Raw genomic sequence first — 11,295 nt, forward strand, 5'->3', positions numbered from 1 at the left:
TTATCTGTGCTGGAAAGCGGTCATTGTTTGCAGGAAGAATCTGAGTATTATTGTGGCTTTTATCAATTTTGTTTATGACTTTTTTTTGTACTCAAATTCTATGGAGACGGTTTTGGAGGCGTTTTCTATGTTCTTCTATTTTAATCTTTTAATGTGTGGGTCTCTCTACACATTGCGCCATTTTTTCTACTTTGATTTTGGATTTAGGGAAGAATGATTAGAAATTGCACCATTTTAAGACAATTTTCTCTATTTCCAACCAACGAAATTAGACCCCTTCAGGCAATCAATCTATATATGAACAGTTTCGAATACTAATGAAGATTATCCATTATCCATACTGCAATAATTATAACAATACACAATCCAGCTAAACATACAAGTACAGTACACAGACGCGCTAAATTTATAATAAAAGAAGGAAGAAGGTAGGGAGAAAACATAATCTACTCAAAAGCAGGATAATCATTTGATAATTTTGCCCTATATAGGGTTTTACTAAGATTCAGAACTAAAAGCTACCTTCAGATATTCAATCAAAAGATCCCAACACATCTCCTTGAACATAAACACACCGAACAAACCCATAAACCAATACAATCAAATCATAACACTAAAGCGCATTTCTTCTCTGTTTTCTTGTTTTTTTTTTCATCTTTTTTGATGAAAAATTCAATTAAGAACAACATACCATGCGCTCAAATCTTATCAACTTTATCCGGCTTCACCACAGGATTCGCCTTGGCAATCGCGTCCTGCCCAGCTCCCTTGTAATCAAAGACGCAATTGTGCTTCTCAGAGTATAGATGGAGAGAGCAAAATACATTCCCGCAGCGGCACTTAAACCCCATCAGCCCCACCCTTTTGTTGCACGAACCGCAACGATTGGCCGGCTTCTTTCCCAGCATCTCAAGAGTCTCCACCCCATCATCAGCCTCCGCCTCCGCCGTCGCCGGCTCAGTGATAGTTTCAACGGAGGCCTTTGACTCACTCAGAAACGCGTCGCGGTAGCACTTGGAGCAGAGGTTACTGGTGGCTGAGCTTCCGAAGAAGCCACAGTTGTTGGCGCAGAGGATAGGGGGGTTCGAAGAGGGTAACTCTACCTCCTTCCCCTCTCTCTTCTTGCTCTCCTGCTCCATTTCCGACTCCGGATGAATCACTCCTCGGAATCCAACCCTAATCGATCGCAATCCACGGAAAGGATGGAGAAACCGATCATAGCGGAATTGATCGATGCGATGGGTTCTCAACAAGAATCGATCAGGATAAGGTCGAATCCCAGTAAATATCGATCGATTCCCTCGAGGGATCTGTGGGCAGAATAACTAAGAACACTCACTTATCGCGAGATTTTTTTTTCCGAGGAGGAAAAAAAGAGGAAAATGATAATGGACGGCCAGTGATCTGAGTTGGTGTGTATCATGGCCGAATGACAGCCGTCGGATTGTATGACTTCTCGTGCTTACGCTTTCTAGGGGATTCCGGGTAGTGGGCAGCTGCCCGCGACTACAACTGTGGAATGCGGTGATTAAGGAGAAGTGGTGGAGGGAAATTGAAAATTGATATTATAATTTTTTTAATCCAAAAATAATAAATTTTTATTCATCTTCCAATTTTATAATTTATGTTATCAAAATACTTTTTTAAAGATAGTTGACCATTTATTTTTAAATTTAATTTATTATTATAAAAAATTAAATTATATTATCAAATTATTAACCTTTTTTACCCAATTAAATATAATATTTATATTCTTTATTTATAAATATGTAAAATATTTTTAGGTCATTAAAAGTGCTTGCTTTAGATGATATTGAATTATTTGATACATCATATTTCTACTATTAGAATTTTTTAACATAACTTTAAATGTTTAAAATAATATTATACGCATGCAGATAAAAATAAATGAATAATATATAAATAAAAATATATATAATAAATAAATTATTAAATTATCTATTAAATATTCAAATAATATTGTGATTCTACAATTTCTTATTTAATTCATTGCTTTTTCACTTTAAAACAACTTATATTATTCCTTTGACATTTATTGGCAGCCTCGTGTATTTGTATATCATTGATACGTTATCATGAAATTATCTTGATCGGGCACGAATCTCGAGGCAAAACCCAAGAAACTTCAAAAATAAAATCCGGGAGCACCTGAAATCCGATTTCAGCAAGCTTACATTCAAGCTGAGCGTCTCAGAAATACGAACCCAACAACACCAAATTCAACTCAATTAGAGTCCAAATGAGCCCAAATCAAGCTCTCGAAGTGCTGTTGGAAAGCTCGTACCACAAATTGAGTTACCAAACGGTCTCCGATTTTAATGAGCTTATACTCGAATCGAGCGACTCGACGAGAAGAATCCAACGAGCCCAAGATCGCCGAATTTTGACATCAATAAGGCCTTCAAATGTCCAACTAACAGTGCACGATCGAAGGATTCAACATCAACCGTCCATTCGATCACTCCCTATTCACCCCTGATCTCACACCTATTTACATGCAATGTCATTCCAGAAAAACTATAAATATAGCCATCATTCTTCACAAGATGACTCAAGTGAGAAGAGAGAGAAGCCAGAAGAAGAAAAGAAGAGGATAATCAGCTCCTCCTCAACCACTGTCGGAGTTCTTCCTGCCGCCTGAATACGCCGGAATTCTACCGGATATTCGGGAAACGCCGGGATTTTACACAACTTTGTTTTAATTCAGGAGAAATTTAATGTAATCTGATTGTCCTAACTTGTGGGACGAAGCAGCTTCTTGTAATTTACGCAACACTAGTGGGACTTTCAACTGGGCATGGCCCCGTGGTTTTTCCCCTTTTCAGGGTTTTCCACGTAAAAATCCTGGTGTTCACTTCCTTTTCTGTTTGTGTGTTGAATATTCGTATAACGCTCAGACATAAATTTGCAAATTCTACCGCCGCGTATATTCTAGCCCGCAACCATTATAAATTTTTTTAGCTTGGAACGTTGAGACTTACAATGAATAAAAAAAAAGGGATAAATTTAGAATATACTCTAAAAAAGAAAGGAAGTATGATAGTTAGAGAATCACATACCCTTGTCCCTTCTCATACGCTGTACCTCATCTTTACTTTCTTCTACTCCACTCATAGCTACGTATTCACAACTGAGTCGTCGTCTCTTCTTCTAAGAAGAAATTATTCCATGCTGAGTTCGTACGAACTAATTGTTCGGGCATATATATTATAAACAATATATACACAGTTGATACATCATCAAAACATTATCATAATTAGATAGGAATCTTGAGGCAAAATCAAGTTGGAAGCTTTACAAATTTAAAATTGAGACCATCCGAACTCTGATTTCTGCAAACTTACAATCAAACAGAGCGTCTTAGAAACACGAACCCAACTACACCAAAATCGGCCCAATCCGAGCCCAAATGAGTCCAAATCAAAGACTTTAAGCACTTTTGGAATGATCAAACTATAATTTGGGTTATCAAACGACTCCAATCGTGACATGCTTATAGTCGAATCAAGCAGCTAGACGAGACGAGACGAATCTAACAAGCCAAGAGAGAATAAGGAAGAGAAGGAAGAAAGCTTCAGCCACCTAGCTCCTCTTCGACCACAGTGGAGTTTTGTCGCACCACGCCAGACCACCAAGGGACGCCAGAGTTCTGCCGCACCACCGACGGACCACCAAGGGATGCTTGAGTTTTGTCAAATCACCACCAGACCATCAAAAGAAGTTGATGTGCCACTTGAAATCGAAGTGTCCCCTGACGCTGAAGTGTCATTGCCGGGCCACCGCCTGACACTGGAGTACTACCGGACCACCACCTGACGTTGGAGTAACACTGGACTTTTGCGAAAGTTCCAGTTGGCATTTGTAATATGGTCGTCTTCAAGGACGAGTCAAACCATTGTACTTTGCTCAAATTCTAGTGGAATCATTTTCAACTAAGCTGGACCCTGTGATTTTTTCATTTTATGGGTTTTCCGCATAATAAATATTGTGTTATATGTGTGTTAGTTGTATATCATTACAACGCTAAGACGTATAATTATAACTCTATCGTCACGTATATTCTAGCCCGCAGCGACAATGTGTGTCATATTTGTGTACATACTGTGTTCACTCTCACATGTCCGAATGAATGTTTTTGTTTAAACTCTGCACATAATAATTTCTCCCTTTTGATGATCTATTTTGGATTGCAATACTTTTTTTGTAAATATGCTTACAAAACTACTACAAGGAAAGTAACTTTTTAGAAGTTGTTGTAAATAGCAACTTCTTAGTATGATGATTTCTTGAAAGCAATGAGAAAATAGTAATCAAGACAAAATTGTGATTGCGATATAAAAAGTAAACCGATAATAAAATTATCTTAAACAAATCCTTAGTTCACCATATAGTAGCCTTTTAAATTTTTAAAAAAAAATGTTTTGACTTATAACATTAAAAAATTAGTTCATGAGTCATTATAAATTCAAATAGCAAATCTTCTTTGTCATAACATATAGATAACATTGTATTTTAATTTTTATAATTTTTTTTCATTGCTAAAATTCATTAAGAAATTAACATCAATTTGTATAAAGTGGAATTTTGGGACGGTTAAGTCACTACCAAAAAATAAGCCCTTTCGCAGCGGTTTTTTGCACCGGTTTTCATAACCGCTGCGAAAAGCCCGTTTTGCATCAAAAATTTGAATCCAATTGCACCGGTTAAAACCGCCGGCAAAGCCTACACTACCAAAAGATAGGTTCTATTGCATCGGTCACTAGGAGCGGTTTGAAAACCGCTTCTAAAACGTTTATTTTGCTCCGGTTTTAATCGGTACAAATAACATCTATTTGCACCGGTTTTAACAGGTGCAGTTTACCTCGGTTTAAACCGAAGCTAAAGCCCCGCTCAGTGATTAAATCCCTAATTCCCAATCGCTACTTACTCTATTCTTTCGAGCCCTAATTTCGCCGCCCTCCCGTGTCTGTTCTTGTGGAGCGAATCGTCGCAACTCTACGCACAGGACCCATCTCGGCCGACCAGCCTTTTCTCACTGTGAGTGTCTTCCCCTTCTTCTTCTTCTTCTCATTCTTCTTTGATCTTCTTCTCATTCTCCCTCTTCTTCTCATTTTTCTGAAATCATTTTGCTGAAAATCATTTTTTCTAAAGCCAGAGGGCTTTTTGCTCTTGCTTCCCCTATCATTTCATTCAATAGAAATGTTAACCGGTTCATGTTTCTCAGAAATGTTAACTGGCTCTTGTTTCTCCCAAGATACATTTGGAATTGTTTATGGTTTCTCATCTATACTTTGAATGATGATTCATGCTGACCAAGTTAGTTTGAAAGCTTTAACTAATGATATAAATGTAGTAGACTGGACAAGAAATTTTATTTTCTTTGATTTTGATAGTGGAAATGCAATATTAAAGTTTTAGGTATTATATATGTAAATAGTATGAAATTAAGTAGTATGTTTGTAAATCCACCAAAATATTATTAACTCCTTACACCATCTCATGAAACCTTATTTTTATTTGATATTGTTTAATTTTGTATTGAGTAGTTTCCAAAAATGTCGTTTGTATTTCGATAAGTCTAATCACATGTGTTCTAAATAAAAAATATTTGCGTGTTTTTAGTCTTGAAGATGACTTCCATTAGTATGACTATTACTATAAATATATTCATTTGCCTTCTAAGCTAAATCTTGTGTTAGTTTGGTGTAAACAATACATACCTCTATTACAGATTAAGTACTTTGCATGAAAAATTGATAGCAATACATAAAAGGTATGTGTTCGAATGTACGAACTAGTAATATAGCTTTGGCGACGAGTCTGTTAGCACGAAATAATATAAATATCATTTTATGCAAAATATTTATAGCTTAGTTTGTTCAATTACGAATATACTTTGCAAAGTACTTAATTTCTGTAACGCACCTTTTAAGTATTGCTTAGTTTATATTAAGGTCCAAAATAGTGCTGCAGTAGCCCCATTTTCTGGTAGTGAGTGACCGTTTTGCAATTATATTTCATCAAAGTATTTTGAAGATGCTTAGCTAATTTATGATTTTTTTTTTTTTTGTAAATTCTTTATAAAGGGTTTTTAGGCTAAAAATATAATAATTAGCATAATTTTATAAATATCCTTAAATATTTTATTATAAAACATTATTTACACTTCAAAAACAATTTTTAAAAGACTTTTTTTAAAAATTTTGTTTAAAAGAAACGGTCATTATGTGAGAGAATATTCAATATTTTGCTCGTGGTAGAGTCATTATTTTCAGTTGACACAGTTGAGAAATTTATTCGTCTCAAGATAGTTCACACTATAACTATCTCAATTTTAAAAAATACACAAAATTTACCCTTTCTGTTACCGAAAAAATAAAGATAACTTTGCAGTGGTAAAAATTTCACCAAGAAAATTTCTATATATTGTAGAAATTAAGATTATGAATATTTCAAATATTTTCTAAAATCTTTATAAAAGATTTGAAAGTTGTGGAGATTTTATTGAATAGAAAAAGTATGTGGATGTTGAAAAATAATCTAATATTACAATTAAATTCTTAAAAATAATATTTTGAATGCTCTATGGTAATTATATTATTGAAAATGTACATTTTTTCTTAGTAAGATTTTTATTCCCTATCGTTATAGAAAATTGTGCAATTATAAATTATGCCCAATTATATTTTATTTGTTGCAATATGATGAAATATGCGTTTATATCATTGAATCATATAATATAATTAAATATAAATTAAAATAAAAAATTAAAGATGTTTATATTTAAATTTAAAATTAGTAATTATTTATATTTAAATATATAACATAAATATACTAATTATTTATATTTAATTTTAAAATTATGTAATATATTATATATGTATGAATTTTATTTAGTTTTTAGTCTAAAAATTCTTAGAATTATAAAATTTTTATGAATAAATTATCATTATTATTATGTTAATTTTATTACTTTTAATTATATTATTATTTATTACATCATCCGGTTCGACCCCGGTTCAACCGGTCGAACCATGAACCTCTAATTCTTCCGGTTCGTTGTCCGGTCCGGTTTTCACAACCTTGCAAATCATTGTACTTTGCTCAAATTCTAGTGAAATCATTTCAACTATGCTAGACCCCGTGATTTTTTTCCTTTCTTGGGTTTTCCACATAATAAATATTATGTTCTATGTGTATGAGTTGTATATCATTGCAACAATAAGTCGTATAATTATAACTCTATCGTCTCATATATTCTATCCCGCAACGACAATGTGTGTCATATTTGTGTACATAATGTGTACACTCTCACATGTCCCGATGAACGTTTTTGTTCGGACTCTGCACATAATAATTTTTCCCTTTTGATGATCTATTTTGGATTGCAATAATTTTTTTTGTAAATATGCTTATGAAACTGCTACGACTAAACTAACCTTTTAGAAGTTGTGGTAAATAGCAACTTCTTAGTGCGATGATTTCTTGAAAGCAATGCGAAAATAGTAATCAAGTCAAAATTGTGATTGCGATCTAAAAAGTAAACCAGTAATAAAATTATCTTAAACAAATCCTTAGTGTCACCATATGGTAGCCTTTAAATTTTAAAAGAGTTGTTTTGAATTATAACATTAAAAAATTAGTTCACGAGTCATTATAAATTCAAATAGCAAATCTTCTTCATCATAACATAGATAACTTTGTATTTTAATTATACTCATTTGTTCTTTTTCTCATTGCTAAAACTCGTTAAAAAATTAGCATTCAACTGTATAAAGTGGAATTTTAGGACGGTTAAGTGTCCGTTTTGCAAACATATTTCATCAAAGTATTTTTAAGATACTTAGCTAATTTATGATTTTTTTTTGTAATTTCTTTATAAAGGGTTTTTAGGCTAAAAATATAATAATTAGCATAATTATATAAAAATCCTTAAATATTTAATTATCAAATATTATTTACACTAAAAAAAATTAAAAAGACTTTTTAAAAAAATTTGTTTAAAAGAGAGGTGACAGAGAACAGGAGAGGGAAAAAGAGAGAAAAAACGTGAGAGAAAAAAAAAATCATATTTAATAATTTGCTTGTGGTAGAGTCATTATTTTCAGTTGAAACTTGAAACCTTTGAGAAATTTATTCGTCTCAGATAGATCACACTATAACTATTTCATTTTAAAAAAATACACAAAATTTACCCTTTTTTGTTACCGAAAAAATAAAGATAACTTTGCAGTGGTAAAAATTTCACCAATCAACTTTTTATATATTGTAGAAATTAAGATTATGAACATTTCAAATATTTTATAAAATCTTTATAAAAGTTTTGAAATTTGTGGAGATTTTATTGAATAGAAAAAGTATGTGGATGTTGAAAAATAACATAGTATTACAATTAAAATCTTAAAATAATATATTGAATGCTCTTTGATAATTTTGATTATATTATTGAAAATGTACCTTTTTTCTTAGTAAGATTTTTATTGCCTACGGCTATAGAAAATTGTGCAATTATAAATTATGCTCAATTATATTTTATTTGCTGCAATATGATGAAATATGCATTTATATGATTGAATCATATAATATGAAATAAATTTGTATGTTGAGAGATATAAGGAGCTAGAATTTTTTGAAATTCTTTTTGTGATTGAAAATTTTAATATGAAAAAAACACAAAAGAAAATGTAAGTTTGGAGGTATATGACAGAGCATCTATATATTTACTCATTTGTATACATAATATTACGCTTTTACTCATGTCTTAACGTTTATAAATTCCTTTGTACACAGTTTTCAATAATAAGATTTATATTTTCTATCCTCCAAATACGCATATCTCTGGCTAGCTCTCTGTTCCGTTCCAAGAAGCTTCGCTTCTCTCACATGGTATCAAGAGCCTAATGGGGGATTAAGATTCAACTTCTTCCCTCCCTCCCTCCTCTTCTCTCGCCGGAACCACCAGTGCCGAGATCTCTATTCCGGCATCTCTGAAGTTCCTGGTTTCTAATATCAAGAATCTGATCCCTCATCCTCTAACCTCCGAAAATTATGCCATATGGAGGATCCAAATCCTTCAACAGTTTACTGCAACAGGATATGCCGGACATCTTTCCGGTAACTCATCGTCGCCGCCCGAAGCCAATACTTCTGCTTATACAAATTGGACTCTCGTGGACAGCACTCTCCTATCAGCCTTCTTTTCCACAATCTCTCCTTCACTGCTGCCGTATGTCATCACGACGACGTCAGCTCAAGACGTCTGGACGACTCTCGAGCGTCGCTTACAACCGTCTAGCCAATCTCGCGTGATGCAGCTCAAGAACGAGCTCCATCATATCCAAATGAGAGAATGATGTTGGGAGCTATAAGGATCCATAATCTTTTAAGTTCTATTTGGTAGTTAAAAAATATGATAATAACTATTCTGTGATATAAATTTCAATTTTAATTATCTATTCAATATTATTATTTGAATGTAAATAATTATTTTGCCTAATACATTAATAATTTTTAACACTGCTTTTAACTGCATTTAAATATTTTAAAAATATTTAATAAAAAAATTTAGAATATTTAGATCGATGTTTCTGACATGTTAGCTGTTCTAGCTCACTGTGATTTTTTTTATAATTTTCAGGATCTAAGGAAAAAAAAGAGTTGGTTGATTAGTAGTTTATGATATGATCATAGTTGATAGGTATTTCTTTTGTGTATTTTTGTGCAATAATAACTAGTTTATTATTCAATTATATAACTTTTGGTCTTTTGTTTGTAGTCATATATAAAGAAATCTTATGGATAAACTTATTTTTGGTGCTTAAATATTTTAATAACTCACTAATTTGTTATATAAATTTTAAATTGGAAGAAATTTTTTTGAAATATTTTCAAAATCAGACATTGGATTATCCTATCACAAGTCAATACAATATAACCTATCCCATCAATGAGTCTTACGCCTAGTTTTATTGAATGTTTTTTTCTGCTTATTCATTTTTAAAACGGTAAATTTATTGTTTGATTCTTTAAACCACGTTCTTAATAACATCATTTTTTTCATTTTTCTAATGCTTTAAAAAAGCTTTTATATATGCTTCTCCGTTAAAAATCTATTTTTTTAAGCCGATATTTCTTAAAACTAATTTTTTTAAAAGTATCACATAACCAAACGAAGTCTTAATGATTAGATTGTGACACACTAAGCCGTCACTTCCTCATAATTGCAATTGAGACCTCTTTTTACTCTTCCGTCTTTTTTTTGAGATTTTTTTTGGCATACCTTGCCTTAATAATCCAGCCCACACAACTCTCCTTGGACTATTGGTTGAGAGCTTAGGCTTCCAACTAAGAGGTTCAGGGTTCGAGTCTATATATGTGTATGCGTTGTGTGTGTGAATTTGTCTTAAATGACCCAAAAAAAAAAAAAAAAAAAACGAGCCCGTATTTTAAATTTTCTTTGCTGTAGATATTATACTTTATATTTTTTATAGTTTTTTTTAATACTTAGTAGATTATTCTTTATGTTTTTTCACATTCAGGTATTATCTTATATTTTCATAAATCGGTTTAATTATCATTAATATATTAAAAATAAAAGATGTTTTTTTTATTTAAAAAATAATAATACAACAATATCAATCATTTATCCTACTACATGGGATGGACTATATAAATCTTTTTCTCTATTGTGTTCAATTAATAATCAAATTATCATTTAAATCCAATAAAAATATTAATTTCTAACACATCTTAACCAAATCTTTATAAGTCTACCTCAACTTTTTTTTAACATAGGCAAACATCTACTATCCTAATTGGGTCCTCGGAAGGCCAATGTTTTATGTGATCAAATCATCAAAGGCGACTATCTATAATCTTATCTATCATTGGAGCTACTCCAACAGTTTCATGTGTATACTTGTTTCATATTATGTCTCAAAGAATGAAGCCAATCGCTCACTTGTGCATTCTGATCCTTGCAATGCTTAATTTTATGCTTCTCTTTTAATGGCCGACATTTTGTTCCATAAAAGTATTGTAGTTCTCACTCCCATCTTATATATTAATGTTATCTTAAGTTTTAAGGGTAATTTTTTTTGTCACACAACATGTCTGATGCATTCACAAACTTCAACCAACCAACTTGAATTTTACTAATAATATCCTTATCTATTTCACTATCACTTCGAGCAATAGACCTGAGATTTTTAAATGCGTACTCTTTTAAACGACTTAATATCCTCTCTCATCTTATCAAAAGAATATTATCATAAG

At 32.0% G+C, this 11,295-nt stretch overlaps 1 protein-coding gene across 1 annotated transcript; it reads right to left on the reverse strand.

Annotated features, from left to right (window-relative positions):
• Positions 1 to 312: 312 nt before the first annotated feature.
• On the reverse strand, positions 313 to 1,360 carry LOC110114802 (zinc finger A20 and AN1 domain-containing stress-associated protein 6-like). The gene has a single exon (XM_020847807.2). The coding sequence runs from the start codon at positions 1,137 to 1,139 to the stop codon at positions 699 to 701; it is 441 nt and encodes a 146-aa protein (XP_020703466.1). The 5' UTR covers positions 1,140 to 1,360; the 3' UTR covers positions 313 to 698.
• Between the last annotated feature and the right edge of the window lie 9,935 nt (positions 1,361 to 11,295).

The sequence above is a fragment of the Dendrobium catenatum genome, unplaced genomic scaffold (genome assembly GCF_001605985.2).
Source record: "Dendrobium catenatum unplaced genomic scaffold, ASM160598v2 fragScaff_scaffold_716, whole genome shotgun sequence".
NCBI classification, from domain to species: Eukaryota; Viridiplantae; Streptophyta; class Magnoliopsida; order Asparagales; family Orchidaceae; genus Dendrobium; species Dendrobium catenatum.

Coding starts and splice junctions, on each gene's coding strand:
- LOC110114802 (XM_020847807.2), bottom strand. CDS start 1,139: ATGGAGCAGGAGAGCAAGAAGAGAGAGGGGAAGGAGGTAGAGTTACCC.